The following is a 25,934-nucleotide window of genomic DNA, read 5'->3' as shown; positions in this document are numbered from 1 at the left end:
TGCTAACATGGAACCAGTTTATATTTTCTGAAATTAAGGCTGCCTCTGTATCCTCACCTATGGATATGTTTTTTTTGGTTTTAGAAAGGAAGGAATATGGGGGGAGAGAGAGAAACATGGATTGGCTGCCTCCTGCACGTACCGCGACTGGGGACCGAACCTGAGACTGAGGCATGTGCCCTGACTGGAAATCGCACCTGCAGCCTTTTGGTGTATGGAATGGCACTCCAGCCAACGGAGCCATCCAGCCAGGGCTGTGTAGCTTGATTATTTTACTCCTAGCTTCACATTTTGTAGCAAAACAAACAAATATACTTAAAGAGTTCTAAAGTATTTACTTCCTTTAAATAACAACAAAACAGTAATATAGCAGTCATAGTGGTAACAGTTATTTTGGACCTCACTCTGCCAAATACTGAGATAAGTGTTTTATCAAAATTATCTCATTTGATTGTCACAAAATTCCTTTACCCCCATTTCATACAAGAGAAAACTGAAGCTTAGAGACTTGACGTGCACAAGGACATAACATCTAATTACTGATGAGCAGGGACCATTTGATGTCTAAGCCTTATTCCCGTTCACAAGGTCAAGTACAACTGACTGTATATTAAACTCTTCTGTTCTCATGCTCACAAAGTTTATGCAGCAACATGGGGAAATGCTTACATAAAACAGAAGGTTTCAAAACTAAAGGGTGTGATGGGAAGAATAAAGATAAACAATTATTAATATAATAAACATAATTTCTCCCTTCTTAATTTTCTTATTGGGAATGCTTTTTCAAAAAATATTTAAGTGGCTCAGCTTTTTCTTGAGCTAAGCTGATTTTAATAGTGACGATGCACAGTCTCACTGACGCTCACCTTCCTAGGAGATGACCTGACGCTGTGTGAGACTGAGCTCGCTGGTGAGGAGGACATCTTCGTATGGAACGGGGCGGAGGTAAAAAGGATTGAAGAGATGGTCATTATAGTTTGGGGTTTTTTAAAGTTGTCATAATGAAATTTTATTCAGCACATGTGAAGACAATTCAACATTAGAAAACTATGGCATACTGAATAAATTTTAGGAGCAGTCAGTAGTGAAGTGTTAGAGAGACTCTCTGAGCACCTCCACTCTGCCAGGCCGTGTCAGACCCTGGCACAAAGATTCCGGCTCCATGCTGTAACTGCACTAATGTGAGTGCGAGTGGGGTCTGTGCGTGTTCCTGGTGGGTTCCAGAGGGGCGAGCGGCTCTGCCGAGTCAGGGATGGGGGTGACTTGCAGGAGCAGAGTGCACTCTATGTCAGGAAAGGGGCAGGGGCACCCCAGCCACGCTGCGGACTGTCTGCCCCTGGTCCACCTCACGTGTTCTGAGGCTTCATTACCACCCCTGAGGGCTCACCCGTCTCTGTCCCCACTCCAGATTTCTCTCCTCAAAAATAAAACACGGCTAAGAGAAAGTTTCAAAGGAAGAATCTAAAGTTATTTTTCTGATACAAGACATTTGTGAAAACTGTACTTCACTTGAAAAGAAAAAAATTGAGAAATGTGCTGCAAGAGTAGTCTTTTACTGCATTATTATGTTGACTTAATTTTGGCAAATGTGAACTATACTAATGGTTGTTTTGATATCATTGTAGGTTGGCGGGATCCAGATTTCAACTGGTAGCGACTGTGAACCTCTGCTTTTAAATGTCTTCCACCTAGCAACAGGCCGCGACCAGTGTCAGCAGTTGGTAGAATCTCCACATGTCTTTCCTGCTAATGCAGAAGTGGGCACTGTATTCGCAGCCTTAGCCATCCCAGGAGGCGCTGTCTTCACCAGCAGCGCCGGGTCTGTGGGCGAGGAGCGCTGGACCGCCGTTCCCACGGAGGGCCTGAAGAAGACCTTCAGGGAGCTCGGTCTCGGCAACGGAAGCGCGATTTGGGTTCAGGGATCCAGGGATGGTGATCACAGGTAACTCACTAAAAAGAATTTTAAAGTTATTTAAATTAGAGCACTATCTCTTGGAACTAACTCTGAAGCTTTAATAAGAGTTAAATGTTTCTTCTTATTTCTAGACATTGTTTTCTATGTTTTGTAAGTAGGTCAGGCAAGTTGGAGGTAACTTGTATTGTGATACGATTTTTTCGTAAATGTAATAACTAAATAACATAGGAATGGATATAGTCTAGTTGACTATAAAGCAGAGTCCCATCTGAGGAATTCTGATTAGTGCTCATTATAAAACTGAAGACATATTCTCACAAAAATTGTTCCTGAAATTTTTTGTGAGGATGATGTTAAGATCGTAGCTAAATTTATCTGACTATTTTGTCACACAAATTCCATGAGGCAGTTCAGTTTTTCATCACCGTCCTTTTTATGACTCTTGAGATCCTCCCAGCTGCCCACATAGGGCAGTTACATGGGGAATTATGCCCTTGACTCTAAGTCACTTTGGAACCCAGAAATGCCGCCTTTCTCCATTTCTGTTACCCATGTCCTGACCGTGTATAGTGTCAGTTTCTGTAGTCATTGTCATACACTGTAACCCCCCAAATTTCCATATATAGGAGATTTTTGGCTACAAACAATGAATCAGTTACCCCCTCCTCAGGGCTGCGAATGTACTTAGATGACATGGTCCGTAGTATTATTGACAGTGGCCATAACACAGAGGAGCAGAGCATTTGTGAACTGGGCTAATTTTGATAACATTTATCACTATTACTCTTTTGGATGGTTGTTTTCCATACATTTATTTCCCCACCGTGTGTATTTAGTTAAAAAGTTCATCATCTTTCTTTTTTTATTTATTTATGTTTCCAATCTTCACCTGAGGATATTTTTCCATTGATATGTTCTAGATAGAGTGGGGGGAGGGAGATAAAGAGAGAAACTTCGATATGAGAAAGACACATTGGTTGCCTCCCGCATGATCCTGACCTGGCCGGGGATTGAACCCACAATCAAAGAATGTGCTCTTGACTGGGAATTGAACTTGTGACTCTTTGGTCCGCAGGCTGACAAACTAACCACTGAGCCAAACCTGCCAGGGCTATTGTCTTTCTCTTTTAAAGTAATATACCTTTATTAGGACTTGGGAAATACAAAAGTAAAGATGGGAGAATGAAAGCAGAGTCCCTGTACCTCCCAAATAGTGTTCATCATTGTTAGCGTTCCTGTTTGTCTGAGCTCAAATAATTGTTTTTTTTGTTTTGAAGGCTTTTTTTTAAAAACATGATTTTTTGTAGATAGCTATATCCTACTTTTCCCATGTGTGTAGACTTTATAAACCTCATTTCATGGCTACATAATAATCAGTGTAGATGTTACAGTTTACCCAGCTGCTCCTGTGGGAGACAGTCCATATAGTGGGTCAGGATGAGGGCTCTGGAACCAGCTCCCTGGATCTGTTTCCAGCTTTATCACTTCCTAACGGTGACCATGGGCAAGTTACTTCATCTTTCTCTGCTCAGTTTCTTCTGTAAAATAGGGGTAGTAATTAGTATCAACTTCATAGAGCTGTAAGGATTGAAAGATTTAAGTGCCTACAAAGTGTGCATAATGTAAGTGCTGAATATTTTAGCTAATATTGTCATCATCATTCAGCTTTTCGCTATTTTAAGGGTTTATGGAACATCTTTGTGCTTCAAACTTTGCTGTATTTAGAATTGCTAAGGTCAAATGGAGTCCGGAGAGGAATAACTGAAATAAATAGAATTGTGTTTCAGGGCTCTGATATGTACTCCCAAAGAGCCCACTCAGTGCCTCTGTGTGAATTAGAAAGAAGTCACTTGTCTGGCTGGTAGGGCTCAGTGGTTGTGCATCAACCCATGCACCAAGAGGTTGCTGGTTCGATTCCCGGTCAGGACACATGCCCACATTGTGGGCCTGATCCTCAGTGGGGGACATGCAGGAGGCGGCCAATCAATGTTCTCTCTCATCGATGTTTCTATCTCTCTCTCCCTCTCACTTCCTCTTTCTCTAAAATCAATAAAGGGAAAAAAAATTTTTTAAAAAAGAAGGAAGTCACTCTTTCATTGAGATCCTTCATTACTGCTACCTGCAGGCTGCTATCTGGTTGGAACAACACCCTGCTGCCATCTGCTTATAAAATAGCACTTATAATAAACATACAAATATTCAGTGTGTCTGATCCCCTTAGCTGTGCAGTGATCCTGCATGAGTGGACATGGCTGTCCTGTGGGTGGGCCTCTGGCATAGCTGCCCTTTTACAGCGCCCATAGTGATTCCAGTGTGCAGGCAGCAGGCAGCAGCTGTGGCTCAGTGACAGCGGTTCTCTTTGAAAGGGTGGCGACAAATTATTTGTCACTCTAAGTCAAAGAATATTTGAATCATGAATATAGATTCCATAGAATAGAGACTCCAGAGTACTGCCTAACACTACGCTAAAAAGACAGACAACTGTCATAAAGCCAGCTCAGTAGAAGTGGGTCACCTTCAGTTAGTCACATTAAGGAACAGATGCAGACTTTTAGAAGTGGTGCCTAAGGAAAAGTATTGATTTTCTGATTCTTCCTGATCCATAAAAGTGCTGTGTAAAGATACATTTTTTCAAACATCTTTTTACCTACAGTTTGTTGACCAAACAAGGGAAATGGATTACTAGTGTGAATGAGATCGACTGGGTCCAAGTTAATAATTTATGCCAATTAGAATCTGAAGAGGAGCAAGTTAAAATATCAGCAACTGTTAACACAGTGAGTAGATTATAATTCAAGTTTGGTTGACAGTGTTTTAGTTAACAGAATTTTATTTAGAAAGCAATACCTTACTCTTTCAGAAAAGTCTAGGTAGACTTCTAAAACTTAAGAAATCAATGTTTTATTTTTAATACTTAATTTTTGCTTCTTTACTTATTATTAGTCATTGGCATATCTCAAAATACGTGCTTCTTTTTCTCCAAAACCTAGAATTAGAATGTGAGAGTTAGCTATTTCATTAGTCCATGGACTCCTCTAGCTTTGTTATAAAATCTATAATGCTACATCATAATACAAATATATATTTAAACTTATCAAAATATGAAATGATATTTTCAAGGGTCTTTTGGTATTTTTTAAACCAGGTACATATGTTTTGTGTTGTTTTTGTTTTTTAATTTAACTGAACTTGCTCTGCGTTATACCCTGTGCTCTGTATAAAACACCCTCTCTTTAAAAGGGATTTCCTCCTTCAGTCTTCCATTTGAAGACTGTGGTACTTGTTTCCTTACACATTCGTTCAGAAAACATCTTTTTATCTTTATGTAGTCTCAATTCATTAAATTTTTCTCTGTAACATTAAAAGAAACATTAGAATGATTCCTTTTCTGTGAGTATTATGATTTCTTAAGGTGCATTAGTAATAGTTGGTATAGTAAAGGGGACAGTATAAGACCAATGTACTAAGGCTCTGGAGACCTACCACCTGACGCCACTTGGGAGACTGAAGTCGTCGAGCCCTCTCAGCACACTGTGGGGCACTGGTGGGGGGCGGAGTGGATCTCTGACATCACTTCACCCCTAAGTTTACAGTTTTATGCCCTAGAGGCAACTGGCCTAAGCTAAAACGAAAAAAGTTCTAAAATAAAGTAATTTAAACAGTCATTTTAAATAATTACTTTGGATTAGTATTGTACATTTTAATATTATTTCTGCTTATTGGCAATGAATTCTTCATTCTTAACATAAAGAAGTGTAATTACCTGAAATTTCTTTTGTTTCCTCTCATCAGAAAGATTAGCGGTTTGTCAATTTTTTGTTTTTCTAGCTAGAATTGTTTCTCTGGTTTTCTATAGGAGTCCTTTCTGTTCCAATTAACATTACTTTGGTTAAAACTCGCTATTAAGATACAAGTTTTTTATTTTGACTTTGTAGAAGGGAGAAAAGGAATTTCAGGGATGGAGAAAATTTTGTTTCAAGTAGGCAAAAACTACGAAATGTCAGGTAATGAATAGCTCAGTCTGTATACGCACACACTGACAGTCTCCATCTCTTCCTCCCCCATTGTTTTCACCCTATACACAGTCATAGTTTATTTCTCTATTTTAGGTGGTGTTTGATATTCGAATTAAAGCCATAAAGGAATTAAAATTAATGGAGGAACTAGGTAATCATTTATGTTTGCTTTTGATTTTTGGTTTTGGTTTTTAATTGAAAAAATTAAGGGAGACTACAAAAAATAATTTAGGGAAAACTCATGCACCTACCACCCAAAATGGACAGATGTTAACATTTCGTCATGTTTGTTTTTTGGAAACATTACAAAGTCTTCTGTGTCCTCCTCAGAACTCTCTCTCCCTCCCCAGATGCAACGAGTATATCTGGTTTGGGTGTGTGTCTAGTCTGTGTACTCGTTTTGTATGTAATATGTTTCCATATATATGTTTATGTGTATGTTGTATTTTTACATTTACATAAATTATACTGAATATAGAATTCTGCAAATTCACTATTCACTCAGCATTGGGCTTTCTTTAACAGTCTTATTACAATAAGGTACAATTTACATAACATCAAACACCCGTCTGGAGTGTAATTCAATGATTATTAGTTAATGTATAGAGTTGTACAACCATCACTGTAATTGAGTTTTAGAACATTTTCATCACTCCAAAATGATCCCTCATTACTATTTGCATTCTGAGCCCCCGGCAACCACTCACCTACACTCTGTCTGTCTAGATTTGCTTTTCTGGACATTTTGTGTAAATGGAACCATGTAACATATCGTCTTTTGTGTCTGGCTTCTTTCACTTAACATTCCATTTTTGGGTTCATCCATGATTTAGCATGTATCAGTAATTTGTTCCTTTTTACTATGCTGACTAGTGTTCCATTGTATGAATATGTCACATTTTGTTTATTCATTCACCAGTTGATTGATTCATTCACTTTTTGGTTTTTATGAATAGTATGCTATAAACATTATCTTTGTATAGACATGTGTTTTCATTCTCTTGGGTAGATATGCAGGATTGGACTTGCAGGGTGAAATAGCATATTTATGTTCAGCTTTATAAGAAACTGCCATACTGCTTTCCAAAGTGACTGAACCAGCAGCATGTCTGGGTTATAGCTTCTCCATGTCCTTGGCACCAGTTGTAATTGTGTTTTTTTATAGCCATTCCAGTGAATAGGAACTGGTATCATGGTGTGTTTAATTGTATTTTTTTTATGCAATGATGGTGAGCACTGTTGATGTGCTTATTTTCCATTTGTACATCCTAAGGAGTCTGTTAAAAGGTTACTAGAGTCTGGCCAGTGTGGCTCAGTGGATTGAGCGCCATCCTATGGACTGAGAGGTCCTGGTTTGATCCCTGGTTAGGGCACATGCCCGGGTTGTGGGCTAAATCTCCAGTAGGGGGAGTGCAGAAGGCAGCCAATCGATATTTCTGTTCGATGTTTCTATCTCTCTCCTTCCCTCTCTCTCTAAAAATATCAATAAAAACTTTTTTTTAAAAAAAGCTACTAGAAATTAGTGAGTTTAACAGAAACTCAAATCAGTATACAAAAATCTATTGCATATTTATCTACTAGCAACAAAAACAAATGGAAAATTAAGAAAATACTTGCCCTAGCCAGTTTGGTTCAACAGTTAGAGCATGAGCCTGTGGACCAAATAGTTGCAGGTTTGATTCCGGTCAAGGGTTCATACCTCGGTTGCTATTCAATCCCCAGCCCTGGTTGGGGTCATGTAGGAGGCAAGCAGTCAATGTGTATCTCTCACATCGATGTTTCTCTCTCTCTCTCTCTCTCCCTCTCTTTCTCTGCCCCCCCCCCCCATCTGAAAATCGATGGAGGAATATCCTCAGGTGAGGATTTAAAAAAAGAAAACACTTAGAATAAGATACCATGAAATACTTAGGGATAAATTTAACAAAATGTGTGTAAGACCTGTATACTGAAAATTAGAAAACATTGCTGTGAGGAATAAAAAAAGACCTGAACAAACGGAATGATGTACCGTTTTCTGGGGTTGGAAGACATAATATTGTTAAGAGGCTAATTCTCTCAAAATTAATTTGTAGACAGAATGCAGTTGCACTCAAAATTATAGCAGGTTGGGAGGGGAATGATTCTTTAGTTTATGTGGAAATGCAAAGGACCTAAGCATCCATAACAATGTGGGGAAGGAAAACAAAGTTGGAAGAGTCCCACTGTCTGATTTCGAGACTGTTGGAGTTGAGACATTGTGTATTGGCATAAGAGTAGACAGACCAGGGGTCACAGGCAGTGGCCTACAGCCTGTTTCTGTGCAGCCAGTGAGCTAAGAATAGGTTTTCATTTTCTAAAGGGCTCTTTTAATAAGAATCTGCAACAGCGATCATAACTGGTTTTCGAAGCCTAAAATATATGCAACAGAACTACACTGAGAATACAAAAATAAGTGCAAACATATTTAGGCAGTTGACTTTCAACAAAAGCGCCAAGGCATTGCCAAGGGGAAAGGCAGTATATTTTCAGCCTAAGTGCTAGACCTGTTAGACCCCAGAGATGCAGAGAAAACCTCCAGCTCTGCTTACATCGCATAAAACACCAGTTCAACATGTATCTAGGTCTAAATGTTAAAACCTAAAACAGATTTCTGGAAGAAAACATGAGAAAATCTCTGTTACTTTTACCGTAAGGAAAATATATTGTTTTTAAGATAGGACTCAGAAAGTATAAACCATGAAAGAAAACTAATAAATTAGACTGCCTCCAAATAATAGAACTTCTGTTCTTCAAAAAGCAAGCCACAAACTGGGAGAAAAATATTATAAAACATATTTGGCAATAGACTTACATCAGGTTATATAAAAAATACTTGTAACCTAATCAAAAGACAACCCAACCCAAATCAAGAGGATACCTTGCAAAAGAAGACCGACCTATAAATGACCGACATGCCAGGAAAGATGCTCAGTATCATTAGCTGCCAAACGAAGACCATAATGACCCCACTGCACCCCCCAGAGAATGATTAAAATTATAGGTGCTGACTGAACCCAGGGGCAGTGGAGAAGGACACAGGTGCGGCCATGCATTGCTGCCGGGAGGGGAGAATGTTAGTCACTTTGGTAGAGTCCGTCTGTTTCTGATTGATGTAAACCTTCGCCTACCAGTTCTAGATTCACCCAAGGGAAATTGAAATATGTATACTGACACATACTGCGCACACTCTGCATAGCCAGAAACTGAAACGATCCATTTGTCTGTGAGTAGGTGAATGAAGGACCAGATTGTGGTGTATCCACACAACAGGATGCTGTTCGTCAATGAAAGGAGCGAATGGCCGCCACAGACATGGATGACTCCGAGACGTTATGCCAAGCCAGAGCTAGACACAAAGGAGTATACTCTTACTCCATTTACACGACATTTTTGAAAAAGAAAACCCAAGCTGTAGTTCCAGAGGCAAATAAAAATTGGGAGTGGGGTTGACTGCAGAGAGCTGCATGGGAATTTTGGGGAATGATGAGAATTTTATCTCAATTTGCTGGTGGCTGCCTAGTGTTTATATCAGACACTTTGTACAGTTAAACTGGATGTGTGTTATAGGGAAATTATACCTCAGAAAACTTGATTAAAGTATATGGTTTATTAAAATGAATAGTCTGTCGCCCTGGCCAGTTTGGCTCAGTGGTTAGAGTGTTGGCCCATGGACGTAAGAGCCTTGGATTTGATTCCCAGTCAAGGTCACATACCTGGGTTGCTGGTTTGATCCCCAGCCCGGCAGGGTGCATGCGAGAGGCAACCAATCCATGTGTCTCTCACACTGAGGTCTCTCTCTCTCTCTCTCTCTCTCTCTCTCTTTCACCTGCCCTCCCTCTTTCTTCCTTTTCCTTTCCCTAACCCCACTCCCTGCCTTCCACTGTGTCTCAAAATTAATGGGAAAAATTCTTGGGTAAAGGTTAACAAAACCAATAATGATGAAATGAATAGCTTGTCTCCCCGTATAACAGGTCTCCCCTCCCAACCATTCTCCCTGTGGCCTGGGATCGTAAAGTGGGTGAATGGGAGCCTGGGCCCCTGCCCCAGCCCTGGAGCGCTCCCCCTGCACGTGGGCTCCCCTAGCCACAGAGCCCCTCCGGCTGCCCCAGCCTAGCCGCTGCGCCCCAGGCCGGCGGAGTTCTCGTGCCAGGCTCTCCCCCGCTCTTCCTTCTCAGTCCTGTCGTCCCCCAGGGCTCGGCCCTCACTTCAGTCGTCCGGCGGGTCGCCGCTGAGATTTCACTTCTCCAGTGTCCCTGACCACAGTCTCACCTCGTCTCTGTTTCGGAAGAGCCCTGTGCTGTTGCTCGGGGTGCCTATGCTGCGACACCGTGTTAGTGCGGCGAGGCCCCGAGGGCAGCAGCCGCGGCCGTCCCCTCCCTCCTGCGATGGCAGCTTCTGGTGCGGTGCCCGGCGCCGAGGAGACTCTGTGTTTTCTCAGTGAAGGCGAAGAGAAACTGAAGGAGACATTTCAAATGTATTTTTCAATTGGAGAATTCTTTTCATAAGTTGAGTCATTTGTCAGAAAAAGCATATTAGAACCATATGCTAGTTTCATCTGACTGATAGAAGATGTGGAGCTCGGGAATCTCAGAAAGAGCTGCCAAGGTCTAAGAACGTTGGCGCCTCTAAGACCCTGCCGCTCCTGCCCTCTTGCCCTCTCAGAAGGCTCCAGCCCTTCTAACGCCCTGTCTCAGATCCACTTCGTGAGAGCCCCGCTTGGACTGAACCAGGTGTGCTCCTTCCCACAACGCAGGAATCCTTGCATCCTCACAAATAGGGCACACCTGCCCCAACCCACTGCACGGACATTAAAAAAATCGCCGAACGTATCGTAAATAGAGGCTGTCTCTGCCCGGGTCCGATGTGCACACATTTCAGTTACCACGGTTTATTACATAACAGTAGTTAACCAGCACCATGGTTCAAATTCCAGCTACCACTGGATGTAGCTGAGTGATCACATAAAGCACACACTTGGCTACTAGCTCCAGTCCACTGGTCACTACATAAACTACAGGTGTGCACCACTGCGGGTCTGAACAGCAGCATGTGTAGGTCACTGCCTCCGTTTCTACCGGGGTGGACCACATGACATTTCATAAGGACAGGTCACTGGACTGGCCAGCAAAGACAGAAGTGCAGCAAAGAAACAAAGCACATGGAGTGACAAGAAATAGCTGACAAGGGGTGTTGATATGCAGTCCTGCGAGAGACTAGCCATGCAGGTGGATGACCTTAATGGACGGGAACTTACCGCAGAAGTGAGGACATGGTTGTGACAGGAAGGATGAAGCTATCCCAGGAGAAGTGACGCTGGCAAAAGAACTTCACGTTAAAGGATCTCTTGGACATACTGTATGAGTTGAAAACAAAATATAAAATACTGGAAGCGGATCCAAACTTAGAAATCTGAGTATGGTGATCTGATGGGAAAGATGCGCACTCTGTAGCATAGCCTCACGGTGAGCAGAAGAGAGAAGCCCTGTTGACACTCTCCTTGATGTGTTTTAACTAAGAAATAAAACGTGATCATACATGTTTTTAGTTTTTTAAATTATGGTGTCAATATTAGCTTTGCAGTTTTCTTTATTTCATTTCACATGTGTAACTGACAGTTTTAAATGTTTTGACAACTGTCTAAAGGTCAAGAACAGTCGCAGTTTTTCTCCCTGGTATGAAGATGGCTTTGCCCAGCTTCAGCTTGCACAGGCTCTGCCCTGCCGTGCAGCGAGGGCTGCCTGCGCGCGCTGGTTGTGGGGCTGGGGCTTTGTTTTTCTAGCTCCTTGTAGCTTCCTTGTAATTAGCCGAGTAGAGACTCTCTCTTTAGTTTTCTTTGGTGCACTAACCAGCTTCTTTTTACTTGTAGCTGAGAACAGCTGTTTGAGACCTATTGATAGAAATGGGAAGCTTCTTTGTCCAGGTAAATCTTTGTGGTAAAGCTGACACGTACTCATGTTCTCTGACTTTTTTAACACTTTTACTTGAAAAGATGGTTTCCAGTACCTAATATTCTTAACTCACCTTTTAAAAATTGATTTATAGGACACACCATCATCCAGGTGTTTGACCTGTGTATTAAAGAACATCTTAACCAAAAATTCAAACCATTCCGTTTTCTAGAGTGGAACACCTGACTTTCTGATGAGCTGATCCTCATTTTAGTCATGGTTTTGATCTAGTTGTATCTTTGTAGGTTTATTGTCATGTTTTTGTGTGCTAACTTTATTGAGATAACTGTTATGGAATCGAGTCTTTGTTCGCACCTGTGTAACACATCTTGTCATAGATTTAATTGAGTCTAACTGTTGATGGTAGTCACCAAAGCAGCTTTAAACTTGGAAGAAGCTAGCCCATCATGAATCGATTCAGAATATCTAACTTGTAATCTGTGTAAGCAACAGCTTCTTGATTTTTATAAATACGACTCTAGAAGAGGCATAGCCACCTCTGATACCATAGCGTTGTTGTACAGATGACAGGAACAATGTGCTCTGGAATGTGTGACTAGAAATCAAACATACCCATTACCACATGTAATCATTTTGCATGGAATGCAGCTTTTTTCTTTCTTTCTTGACATTCTTGATTTTCAAAGAAAACTTATTTCAGTACATGATTTTGCCCAGATAGGTAGTTGTTAATATTCATGACGTTATCAAAATTATTTGTAGTGCCAGACAGTTGCACTTTGAAGGAAGCAGAACTGAAGATGGGGAGCTCACTGGGTCTCTGTCCTGGAAGACCACCAACTTCCTCTCAGGTAACGCCAGGTGGCACCCCAGCCCCTTCCCCCAATAAGGTCTTCATTTTGTAATTCATGCCTTAACGACTGCAGTAATGCTGTTATTCTTAAACATTTTCTTTTCTTTCGGTAATACCTTTGGTTGTAGGAATACATCCATATATAGTTCTCTGTGCATAAATAAAAAATATTAGCCAGGCCGGAGTGGCTCAGTTGATTGCACATCATCCTGTGCACCAAAAGGTCACCGGTTCTATTGCCTAGTAAGGGCACATACCTGGGTTTCAGGTTTGATCCCTGGTCAGGGGCTGGTGTGGAAAGGAGCCCATCAGTGTTTTTCTCTCTCTGTCTTCCCCGTCCTCTCTCTCAGCATGTTCTCAGTTGAGGGTCCAGAAAAGAAACTGTAGCCCAGTCAGTGTGGCCGAGTGGATTGAGCATCGTTCCATGGACTGAGAGGTTCTGGTTCAGTTCCCAGTAACGGTGTGCAGGAGGCAGCCGATCGACGTTTCTCCCTTACGTCAATGTTCCTATCTCTCTCTCCCATTCCTCTCTCTAAAAAAGTTAATAAAAATACATACTTTAAAAAATTTATAAATAAAAAATAGCCCTGGACAGTTTGGTTCAGCAGTTAGAGCATCAACCCTCAGACCAAAGAGTCTGTTTTGATTCTTGGCCAAGGGCATGTACCTCAATGGTGAGTTTGATCCCTGAGCCTGGTCAGGGTCCTGCAGGAGGCAACCAATTGATGTGTCTGTCTCACATCTGTGTCTGTTTTGCTCTCATCAATGTGTCTGTCTGTCTGTCTCTCTCCTTCCTTCCCTCCCTCCCTATCTAAAAAAAAAAAAAAAAAAGCTCTGGTCGGTTTGGCTCAGCGGTTAGAGCGTCGGCCTGCGGTCCGGAGAGACCCAGGTTCGGTTCCCGCTAAGGGCACGTACCTTGGTTGCAGTTTGTCCCCAGCCCGGGTTGGGTTGTGTGGGTGGCAACCACTCGATGTGTCACTTTCACGTCGATGTTTCGCTCTCTCTCTCTCCCTCTCACTCTATCTGAACAAAATATCGAAAAATGTCCTCGGGTGAGGATAAGAAAAAAAAAAAAAATCAGTGGAAAAATATCCTCAGGTGAAGATTAAAAATATGCATACATATTATTTCAAAGCATATTCGTAAGATTCGTTTTTTGTGAAAATATTGTGGTTAAGGGGGATCTTTAAAGATGAGTGGCTACCAGTTTTATCCACATTTCAGAAATTCCGAAATGTTCCCTCCCCCCTTCTAAGGTCTGGGAGAGCCTGCTCCTTTCGTCCGCGGCGCCCTGCAGTTGTCGGCCATTCTGGTTCCTTTTATTATTATTATTTCTTTAAATTCTCACCCGAGGACACTTTTGATTTATCTTCAGATAGAGCCGGAGGGAGAACGGGAGGGGGAGAGAGAGAGAAACATCGACGTGAAAGGGACACATCGAGTGGCTGCCACCCACACGACCCCAACTGGGGCCGGGGACAAACTGCAACCAAGGTACGTGCCCTTAGCGGGAACTGAACCCGTCCATGGGCCAACACTCTAACCGCTGAGCCAGACCGGCCAGGGCTACTGTTTCCTTTCTCTGTGCTATGTGAAGCAATGAGGAACAGGCATTTTGGGCTTAATGAAATACAGGATATTAATTTTGGATATAATTACTCTGTAATAATTTAACAGCTTGTTCTTTATCAGTATTCATTTCCTGTATAAAACCATCTGATTGACTTTGCCAGAAGCCCTATCTATTTAGTTAATTTTTATTACAGTCCAAAAGTCGTACTGTGTCCTACTGTTAGAGTGCATTGAGGTTGGCCGGGTCGTATCAGGACCCCTGGGCCTGGGTCCACTTCTCTGGATTCCCAACCACCGCTCTTTAATTTGTTCTCCCCTGACCTCGAGCAAACAGTGCAGACGACAGCTGGAGGAGGAAAACGCGACACGTGAGGTTGAGTTGGAAGGGAAGTAGGGCTCTAAGGAGCTGACTTGACAAGAGATCAGACTCACAGTTTTCCTGTGGGGTCTTAGGAGTCAGTATGTGGGCAGAAAATAAGGTCACAGCCAAGTGACTCAGAGGAAAAGCACAGTTATGCTTACAGTGTATCGTGACTGCAAGTCCCCTTGAGGGACGACCAGGAAAGAGATGGAGATCATAGAAAAATAAATAATATCTGTGAGAGATGTTTTAGGAGTAAAAATATTGGTGTTGAAGCATCTTAACATTTCTAGGTAGTTGAGATTATTGTTTAAAATGTAACGTGACCCAATGTAGTTTTGTTTTTATATACATGGAGATTTTGATTCAAGTTCCATGGACTACATTGGCTTTTCTTTTTTGGAAGTAAATAATACATTTGTAGAATTTTAAAATTTAGATTAAGTCGCATTCATACTCTGTCTTGATCTTAGCTGTTCCTGTTTTTTGCTATGGGAAGTGACATTCAGCCTGGGACAGAGATGGAAATCATAGTAGAAGAAACAATATCTGTGAGAGATGTAAGTCATTTTACTTTTCAGGGGACAGGTGTCTATGGGTGTTTGGTATGGAAAACAGTGGTAACCTGTATTAGGACTGTGAGGTCCTAAGGTTAGGGTTTACATAACACACTTGAAAGAATTCTGTGTACTCACTAAAGGAGGAGTTTTGGAAGCTTAAAAATTGGTGAACTAAATGGACTTTTAAGTTAAGTTATTATTTTTTATTATTAATAATACTTGTCAATTGTAGAAATTTGGGATATGTAGAAATAGATTAAAAGAAAACATTTAAAACTCCTCATTATGTCTTATCCCACTAATATGAACACTGGCATATTTGCTTTGTTTTCACTTTATATACACACGTAGTCACATACACAGAGTAGTCACATACACAGAGGTAGGAGTGAGTGAGTGTGTGTATGTGAGAGAGAGAGAGAGATAAAGCAAGCACATGACTATGTTGATGTCACTGAGAACTGGGACTTTCAGTGTTGGAAGATGGACAGACAGAATGACATCATTGTGGGTAAGTAAAACCTGTACTCTTAATTTGAATTAGGAGAGTCAAATGAACTTACTGTATTTTTTTTTAAACAAATATTTTTCTAGTTCTTTCCCCGAAACAGCTTAGAAACAATGACTAACGTGGCAGTAGTGAGCACCCAGCACCCAGATTGTGGTTGCTGACTACCATTTCCTACAAGAAGGAACCAGGGCTTCTTGGAGTAATGGCTGGCCTGTGTCTAGGTCAGGAGAGTGTAAGATGAGCCTAGAACAACTTGTCAGAACAGAAAAGTCGACTGGCGTCGGCAGAGACTCAGGAGCCAACTCGAAGAGGCTCCCACTGGTCAAAGATGAGACAGTTCGAACCTCAGTGGGCATAGTAATGAAAGTTGATTGGTACACATACCTAAAATCATGAGTTCACGTCATCCTAAAGATGCTGTATTCGTTCGTTACCTGTGAGTAACTGAACCATAGAGGAGAGAGTCAGGCATTTATCCTGTTTTGTTTTGCAGGTTATACTGCAGGGCAACCAGCTAGTAAAATGAAGAAAGAATTTTAGACTGTCAGTTTTTCAACTCCAAATGCGTTAATGCATCTAGGCAGTGATCCTGAGAGTCTGCTAACAACCCAAGAAGAGCAACACCCAGGCATTGTAGAAGTTTCAAATAGTACCCACACTTTTCTTGCCCCCAGAACCCCCAAACAACCTGAGTCCAGTCAAGCCTGTAGGTGTGAGTACCGTTTTATAAGAAGCGCAGGGGACGGGGGATGTGTTGAGTGCACCCCAGACCTGCAGTCAGCACAGTCCCAAAGTAGGTTAGAAGAGTCTTGGGGGGAAACAGCAAGCAGGGCAGCATGTGGGCTTCATTTGGCCCTTGATTCAAACCAAAAGAATTATAATAATAGTTTGGGAGAAAGCAGGGAAATTTGAACATTGACCGGACATTTATTATTAGAGTTCTTAATATTTTTGGATGTCATCATTGTTTTAGGGTTCTGTTTTTGAAAAGAATGTTTATCTTTGTAAATATTAATACAGGAAATGACATATCTGACACTTGCTTTAAGAGAACCTGGGGTATGGGAAGTGGGCTGGGCCACAGCTGTAATTGAGATGGGGTGATGGGTTCCCGAGGGGTCATCCTCTGCGCCTGGTTCAAGTTCTCCATGAGAAAACATTTTCTTCATACGTTTTTCACCCTTTGTTACATGCTGTAAATATTTCTGGAGTTTTTCATTTGCTTTTGAACTTTATTGTGTTTTTCTTTTGAATTTCAAAGAAAGGAAACCACAAAACTTTTCAAAGGAGCGGTGTGTGTATCTTTCTGTTCTCTTTGAATGCACGGGTGGGGGGGCAGACTCGTTCCCCAGCCGACAGCTCCTACCCTGTGCAGTGAGCCATTCTGTCTTCACCTCTCCCCGTGGGGGTGCGTGCACCTCGATTCTTAGACTGAACCTTGCCCCAAAACTCCAGACTTAAACATCCAGCGGCTGCTCGGTTGTCATCGTCACCCCAAATTACAGCACGACCAGAGCAGCGCCCCGTCCTCAGCACAGCTTCACTCGCGTGGTCCTCTTCGGCCCGGGGCTCCATCTGTCTGCCTGCTCAGGCTGAAACTGCGAAGTCATGTCGATTCTGCTTTCTCTCACTTCACATCCCGTTCTCCAGCATACCCTGCGGGCCCTGCCCCCACTGTTCCCCTGAGACCTGACCGCATCTCACTCCCTCTGCTCTTCCCTGTCATCTTCCAGCGAATCCCTCACTGCTCTGCACCCAACCGGGCACCTCCAGGGCCTCCTCTCAGAGCAGGCGAGGGTCCTCGCGGGTGTGAGTCAGAGCGGTCCCTCCTGGACTCCGGGCCCCTGTGCTTCCCCACGCTCCAGCGAGAGCCACGTCCTGAGTGACCGTACAGGCCCCGTGGGATCCGGGCCTCCAGCCGCTCCCCCTCGCTCGCTCTGCTCCAGCTGCAGGGCCTCCATGCTGTCCCCCCAGCAGGCCTGGCCCCGCTGTTCTCTCCACGGGAACACAGATCAGTTGAATGCTCGTGTTTGTTTTTCTTACAAAATGGAAGCCTTTAAGACTGAGGTTTTTTTTTAATACAGCGTTGGTCCCATTCCCTGTGTTTTAATATATTGTGTTCTCACTGCTGTCATTTTCTAAACAACCTGTAATTATAAAATACCTTTATATTATAAAAAGACTTTTAAAAGTCTTATTTTTAATCATACAAGTAATCGTGGATTTATTCTTTATTTTTTTTAACTTTAGGGAGGGGCTAAATATCTCCCTTGGTCACTGCCCTATCCTGGTCCCTTCCCCAGCTGCTGATGTCATCAAATAATAGTCTCACCCACATCAGTGGAGTGTGCCTCCTTCCATAACTGCCATGTGTGCACCAACATGTGGGGGTGGGGTGCACACAGAGGAAGCACCTGGTGGCGTGATGGAATCATGCCGCACGCGTCATCCCGTGCAGGTCCAGGCCAGTGCACAGGCCCTACCTACACTTCCGACTGTCTTAAGACTTACAGTTTACTGAAATGTTCCCATTAGAGGATATTTTGCCTTTTTTCTCTTATGCAAGCAATACAGCAGTGAGCATCCTAATTCTTGCTCCCTTCTGCTCTAGTGTAGTATAAATCAAATACTACTTACTATTTTCCCTAGATTTAAGAATGTTTGTCCTCTCTAGAAATTGGTTTTTTATCATTTTTGTTTTATTTAAACTCCTGTTAATCATGTCTTGTTTATTGCCTTGTTCCATGAGATCACAGCTTGTATAATTCTTTCCTTGTGAGTGGACGCATGACCAGTTGTGTTTCATGGGTGCCAAATAAAGGCTAATCTCCTTTATAGGATTCAAAGTTTAATGTATGTGTATCTGGGAAATCAGAAATCAGCCTAATTAATCAAAATACACGATTATCTTCATCCTACACACCTGGAAGTGGATGAACAAAACTTTGAACGGAATCCTGGGTGCAAACACAGGCGGCTGTTTTCCCTCCTGAGTCGGCCCCACCGGGCTCTTAGGAAGGAGAGCTTACGTAAGCATCTTAACTGTGTGCGTCCTTATCTGTTTGAGAATTATTAATATAATCTGACTTAAATAGGCCCGGAGTCCAAAAAGCTTGTTTCTTATAACAGTGAAACTCAGAAACAGAAAAACTAATGAACAGTGTTGTTTTTTTTACAGTGTTTAAAGATAATGCTGGAGAAATTTGGCCTCCCAGGTAAGTTACAAGCCATAATGATATAGAATCTTATCCACATCCTTTACTAGTAAGAAATTACTTGCAAGCCTAATGAAAACATTTCAGACCTTTTTCTCAGGGTTGTCAGTTACACCTTGCATTTGTGTGTACATAATGGATTCTGGTTCTGTTTGCAAGTGAAAAGAACACGGCTGGTTGTGAGTTAGCCTGTCACTGAGGAGAGAACCTAGGGACAGAAGAGGTGCAGTTAAGATTTACGCTCTGGTTTTGTTTAAACCGCAGCGATTCGGAATTTCAGTGACCAGGTTCCATGCCAGGGTTTCCGGCGTAGAGAGCCGGGAAGCGATGTGTAGGAAAGCACAGTGCAGGGCATCTGAAGCAGCCACCGCTGTTCCCATCTTACAGATGGCAGGAGAGGCTGAGGTGGTTACGGCTTACCCAGAGTCACTTACCAGCAGTATGATTTGCACGGTCTCTCTGATTTCAGAACCCAAGTTCTGTCCCCCTTGCTGTGCTGTGAAGTAATGGGATTCACTTTTAACTTATTGGTGGTGTTTTGTTTCATTTTGTTTCAAAACATACTTAGATTGAGTTAAATATTCATATAAGTCTTACTGTTTTTAAAATTAGAACTAATGACAGAAAGGGTCTGCAAAGAAGAGTATTGGGATTCAGAGCCTGTGGTCTGTGCAGGATAAATATGAGATCTGTGTTTTTTCCTTCGGCTGCAATTTCTTTTGGTGGGTGGGGGAGCCGACTGGAAGACGTTGCTGTTTTTCTTAACCAGGGTCTCCAGCTTCTGTTCCACTCGGCTCCCTCCCCTCAGAAGTTCTCTTCCCGTTTCCCGGTGTGGGCGAGCATACGAGAACAGAAATCTGCTTACAGAATGCCCACCATGTAAATGTGCGTTTATACCAACTTCATTAGATGCCGCCCCGAAAGCACCGCTGTCTGTTAGGGGAGCGGCCGCTGGAGGGCGGCCCTGTGCGCGGTGCAGGCCGCCGAGCAGTGCTGCGCCTCTTCCGGCCGGGCTTCTCCCCTGACGTGTGTGCCTGTGTTTACACTCGTGATGTGCGTACGTGTAAATGATAGAGGCATAATGGAGCTATTGGATCACAGTAACAAATGTTATTTTTATTTGCAAGTACACATTAATTATATGCAATTATACATCTGTTCTTGCTGGAACAGAGATAAAAAATAACCAGATTGGAGGAATAACTTAATTATTTTTCATGCTCTGAAAGAGAGAATTTTTAAAAATTATTTAATAATTATTAGATCAAATCCCACTTGATAGTCATTTACCAAGAAGGGTCATTCTGACAAACTTTTTTATTTTTTAATTTTTTTTCTTTATTGATTTTGGAGAGAGAGATAGAAACATCAATGAGAGAACATTGACTGGCCGCCTCCTGCACGCCCCCCACTGGGGATTGGGCCCACAACCTGGGCATGTGCTCTGACCGGGAATCGAACCGGCGGCCTCGTGGTGCATGGGTCAGTGTTCAGCCAGAGCCATACCGGCCAGGCTCCTGACAAACTCTTAAAACATACTCTTCAAATTGTTTTTCATTCTGATTTTGATTCCTTCATAGGAGACACGTGGCATTTACGAAAAATGGATTGGTGCTATGAAGCTGGGGAGCCTTTGTGCGAAGTAAGATTATACTTATACATTACATTCTTTAAAATGATTGTGTTTATTTGGTATTTTCATACATGACACTCATATAAATAAATTCTGGAGAAGGCTTTAATTTGTTTAGGATGCAGAATGTATGCGTGGTTCCCTTACTGTTCCCTTCCTGTAGTCATGTGGGCGCATTCGGGGGCAGGTCTCAGCCGAATGGGAATGCTTCTGGCATCTCTGCTAAGTCCTCTTCTGGTGAGGTGTGTCCCTGGGAACAGTGGGTCTTCCTTAGGAGGCAGAGAACTGGAGAGAACAAAAGACATGAACTAATGAAAGAATTTGGAGATACAGTCTCAATTTTAAAACCTGAATATTTTAATCTCAGAGTTTCTGAGGGTTTAATCAGAGTTTCTCTGCAAGTTGATGGTGGAATTCATCTTACTAACCACTCACTCAGGCTCTGATCCAAACACCATCTCTAGACCTATCCAAACTCTTCGGGTAGCCTTAGAAACGGTAGGGTGGGCTTAGGAACGGTAGGGTGGGCTCGGGAACGGTAGGGTGGGCTCGGGAACGGTAGGGTGGGCTCGGGAACGGTAGGGTGGGCTCGGGAACGGTAGCGTGGGCTCGGGAACGGTAGCGTGGGCTCGGGAACGGTAGCGTGGGCTCGGGAACGGTAGCGTGGGCTCGGGAACGGTAGGGTGGGCTCAGGAACAGTTGTGTCACAGGATAGTGGAATCTGGTTAAGCTTGCTATTGACCCAAACAGCATCAAACCTCCCTTCCAAACCCACGCCTTAGCAGTAAACCCAAAGTGAAGCTTTGTGAGGCTGTTTATAGACAGTTGTGGTCAGCCGCCCTGCCCCCTGGTCTGTCCGCCTCTGTTCAGTGATAGACAGACGGTGGCATTGAACACCGACAGGTCGATTTAAGCAGGTGTACGGGGCTGTCCCTGGAATACTCTTTGCTGTAAGGTAGTCAGTAGCAGTATAGAGAGGACCCTCTTGAGTTCTGGCCAAGAATTTTCCCAGAGTAAGAAGGGGACCTCAAAGAATCTTTAGGACATACTGTTTGGATGTCAGAACAGTAATAGCTAGTCAGATGGTGTCCACATTTTCCTCTCTGTTAAGTCCCAGGTTCGTATCAAACAGTTCTACAGCTCCTTAGAGCAAACCCATCACCTCAGAACGGGCTCCTCTCCCTGGATTTGCTGTCTGTCCCCCATCCTGACCTCTCTCGGCTGACACGTGGCCAACCCTGCTTACCTGCCATCCTTCGTGTTCGGGCTCGGCCGTCACAGGCCTGTCCCTTTCCACTCCTTCCTCACTAGTCCACTGCTGGCCTCCTGGTTCAAGCCCTTTTTTTCCTCTTCCTCTCATCTAAATTACAGCTGGCTTCCCTGAGCTCAGGTGTCCCTACTTCAGTGTGTTACACAAGTGGCAGCCAGATTGATTTTTAATAACCCCTTCTCAGAAGTCTTGAGGAAAAAAAAACTCTTTTTTTTTTTCCTATTCCACATGCCTTCAATCTGTGCCCACCCTCACCATCCAGTTTTCCCCATTACTCTCCAACTGATGCTGCCCACTCTGACCAGCCTGGTCTGGCAGCTCTTCCTAGGACAAGCCACACTGACTCTTGACATCCTCGACTCTGCCTTTCCATGAGAAGTTCCTTCTCTTCTCTCGTTTCACCCAGCTTTCCAAATCCAACCGATCTTTGTAGGCTTAACTAAAATTTCATGTTCCACAAATCAGTCTCATCGTTCCTCACCTCACCCCTCTCCCTTTCCTCTCATCTTGTGTGATGCTTCCAGTTCATACTCGTAACCTCATGTTCCAGTTCATACTCGTAACTTCATGTTCCAGTTCACACTCGTAACTTCATGTTCCAGTTCACGCTCGTAACTTCATGTTCCAGTTCACATTCGTAACTTCATGTTCCAGTTCACACTCGTAACTTCATGTTCCAGTTCATACTCGTAACCTCATGTTCCAGTTCACACTCGTAACTTCATGTTCCAGTTCACACTCGTAACTTCATGTTCCAGTTCACACTCGTAACTTCATGTTCCAGTTCACACTCGTAACTTCATGTTCCAGTTCATACTCGTAACCTCATGTTCCAGTTCACACTCGTAACTTCATGTTCCAGTTCACACTCGTAACCGCATGTTCCAGTCATACTCGTAACCTCGTGTTCCAGTTCACACTCGTAACCTCGTGTTCCAGTTCACACTCGTAACTTCATGTTCCAGTTCACACTCGTAACTTCATGTTCCAGTTCACACTCGTAACCGCATGTTCCAGTCATACTCGTAACCTCATGTTCCAGTTCACGCTCGTAACTTCATGTTCCAGTTCACATTCGTAACCGCATGTTCCAGTCATACTCGTAACCTCGTGTTCCAGTTCACACTCGTAACTTCATGTTCCAGTTCACGCTCGTAACTTCATGTTCCAGTTCACACTCGTAACTTCATGTGTAACGACTCACTGTTTCATAGGCTCGCCTATTTCCTGCTTTATTATTTATTCATTTATTTATTTCAAGGGTAATAGATGTATAGGGTTAAAAAAAAAAAATGGGTCCAGTGGTTGGTTTGTTCTGTCTGTTCCTTGCGTAAGTCACAAGTAGGAAAAAAGAATTTTTGTATTCCCAGGATGCAACACTGGAAGAGCTTGCGATACGTTCTGGAGACACTCTGCTGTTAACTGAAGGGAAACTTCTTCCTCCGGTAAGACTGCCTTCAGTAGGCACTTTGTGGATGATCGTCATTGCTGTCTCTGGGGAAGGGGCACTGCAACCATCATAGACAACAGAGCGCTAACCCAAAGCCCACCGAACACACAGCCACCATGTTTTATCTCTTTAGGTGTTTCCTCCTATAAAACCCACTGTGTATACACTTTTCTTTTCTGCTTCTTATATTTAATTTGTTAACCTGACCATAAAATCCAAAAACAGTTATTATAGCCAGTGTATGGTTTATCACAGTTTAATTCACTTTTTATCCCCATTGTTGGAAATGTAGCTTGTTTTCAGTTTTTTCTTACAATAGTACTTAAAAACAAATCCATCATTAGACACTTCTAAAGATGGGATTAACAAGTCGAAGGTGTGAAGTGTTTAATTAAAGACTTGAAGGTATGCCAGGTTGTTTTCCTGGAGCCCACCAGACTCACAGCCCGGCGCGCGTGTGTGCAGACTCACCGCCCTGAGGGCACAGCCTGCCCTTCCACACTGCACGGCCCTTTCAGCCATTGTGTACCTATATGCATGTGGACACGTAGATTTTTTTAAAAGTGACCCAAATTCCAATACTCAGATGACCACTCTGCTTATGATGAGAAAATTTATAGCACAGAAGTCTATAAAATGAAAAACAAGTTTCTCTCACATCTTTCTCTCCAGAAAGAGCCACAATGACTGACTTTTCCTTGCATATCCTCCCAGAAAAGGTGCAGCCTGTCTGTGTGCAAGTGTAAATGTAGCACACATCCATCTAAAGCCCTGTAAAGGGATCTCCACACGGCGCGTCACACTATTGTTGTTACTTACGTAATATATCTTTAGGATCTGCTCATATCAGCACATACAGAACTACCTTATTCTTTTTCATGACTTCATAGAATTCTGTGGTATTTTATACCATGCTCTTTAGAGTTAATTTTTGAATTGTGATACTCATGAAGCAAAACTCAAAGTGTATAAAAGCTGGGCCAGAAAGAGTAAGTGTCCCCGCCTGTTCCCTAGCCACCCTGTGTGCCCCTCCATAGGCAGCCAGTTGCCTCTGTCAACACACACACGTGTGTGTGCACAGCACATATATGCATATTTACATAGACATTATTTCTCCATTTATGGGGTGGGCAGAAATAGGTTTCCAGTTGTGAGTACACGAAACACAGAATTATTCTTGTATTATTATTTATTAATTGTTGTATTACAGCCGGCCCTCGTGTTTCGCTCCCAATCAATTCCAGACTCTACTGCGATAAATGAGTTTCCGTGAAGTAGGGTTCTTGATTATACACAGTCGGCCCTCGTTTATGCGGTTGATCTGTTCCAGACTCGCGGTGGCACCTGGCGTTGACGGATTCCTGGGGCTCGAGTACATAGGCCCAGTCCATACGTACAGTGGTTTTAATTGTAATCATAATATAGGGGTGTATAATCGACTCAGACAGCTGAGCGCTCGCTGTATCATTTTCACCGTCTAGATCAACTTTTTAATGAATATATTGGAAAAAAACGTGATAGCGTGAAGCCGCAAAAGTCGAAGCGCAAAGTGGCGAGGGACGACTGTATTTATATTACAACTGTAAACCTACTCTTGCCCACTCTGTATACACTGTAGCAGAACACATAAAGTTATCTTGTTCTGTTGATGGCTATTTATATCTTTCACTGTAGGGAGGTACCATAATTGATTTAATTATTTAATTCGAAGAAGATTTAGGACACTGCAAAAAATATCATAAATGTGCCATTTTGCAAGTATCCATCTACAGAATAAATTCCTAGGCCGACCACTACATCCTGCTTCCACAAATAGCCAGCAGCGACTGTCCTTGCACCTGTGGCCTTATCTGAGAGCTGGTCCATCAGAAGGCAAATTCTCCCGCGGATGGCAGGTCAGGGGCTTGACATTTCAACCGGGGTGTGTCAGATTGCTCTCCAGGAACTGGACCCCAGTTCACACTCCTGCCACCAATTCGCCCACATTTCCAACAACATACAGAATAGTGCTAGACTTTCTGGTTTTTGACAGTCTGATAGGGGAAAAAATAGAATTGCGTTGGTCTGATTTATACTTATTGATTTAATTGAATGGAGATTGAGTATTTATTAATCACATATTTAATAAACAAAAATATTTTTATTTTAATACACATTTCTTGAAATATATATTTTAAAATATTTTACATGGTTTTTTCACATTCTCATCTTCTATTGGAAACTGAGCACTGTAACATCTTTAATCCCTAATAAATCCATTAAAGTTCTTTACCAACTGACAAGAAAGGGGTAGTGAAGAATGAGTTGCTTTAGTAAAATTGAAATTACAGGATATGGGTAAGGAAATGGGTTTATTCCCTTCAGTGTACGCAGGAGTCCCACTCCGAGCCGCAGGCTGCCGGTTCTCTGAAGTTCCCTGGGAACCTGAGTGAGCGGAAGCTCCTGCTGCTCTTACCCTGAGTGTATCTGTGAAGGTGGTGCTGTCAAACATTTCGCCATTTTGTTTATCCTGTTCATGGATTGTAGCTACTGAGATGCTTCTAAGCAAAGAACATTTAGTCTGATTTTTATCACTTAAACTTTTGATTGTAAAAGTAACTAACAAATATAATATAGGGCAGTTATACATCTAAAAGGAAAAGTAATACATC

General features: G+C 42.6%; 1 protein-coding gene across 8 annotated transcripts in view; it reads left to right on the top strand.

The window, feature by feature from the left end:
- The window catches only part of USP40 (ubiquitin specific peptidase 40), a 90,720-nt gene that overhangs the window by 50,883 nt on the left and 13,903 nt on the right, over positions 1 to 25,934 (top strand). For 7 of the 8 annotated variants that reach the window (XM_036254071.1, XM_036254075.1, XM_036254073.1 and 4 more), the window contains 10 exons: positions 875 to 945; positions 1,626 to 1,942; positions 4,569 to 4,692; positions 6,025 to 6,082; positions 11,816 to 11,869; positions 12,621 to 12,709; positions 15,118 to 15,204; positions 18,894 to 18,930; positions 20,511 to 20,572; positions 23,204 to 23,278. In XM_036254071.1, the coding sequence (XP_036109964.1) occupies positions 875 to 945; positions 1,626 to 1,942; positions 4,569 to 4,692; positions 6,025 to 6,082; positions 11,816 to 11,869; positions 12,621 to 12,709; positions 15,118 to 15,204; positions 18,894 to 18,930; positions 20,511 to 20,572; positions 23,204 to 23,278 (974 nt within the window). The remainder of the gene's footprint in view (positions 1 to 874; positions 946 to 1,625; positions 1,943 to 4,568; positions 4,693 to 6,024; positions 6,083 to 11,815; positions 11,870 to 12,620; positions 12,710 to 15,117; positions 15,205 to 18,893; positions 18,931 to 20,510; positions 20,573 to 23,203; positions 23,279 to 25,934) is intronic. The other variant, XM_036254072.1, reaches the window with a different exon arrangement.

Source organism: Molossus molossus, unplaced genomic scaffold (genome assembly GCF_014108415.1).
Source record: "Molossus molossus isolate mMolMol1 unplaced genomic scaffold, mMolMol1.p scaffold_m16_p_11, whole genome shotgun sequence".
Taxonomy (NCBI): Eukaryota; Metazoa; Chordata; class Mammalia; order Chiroptera; family Molossidae; genus Molossus; species Molossus molossus.
This window is presented reverse-complemented; position numbering and strand designations above follow the sequence as displayed.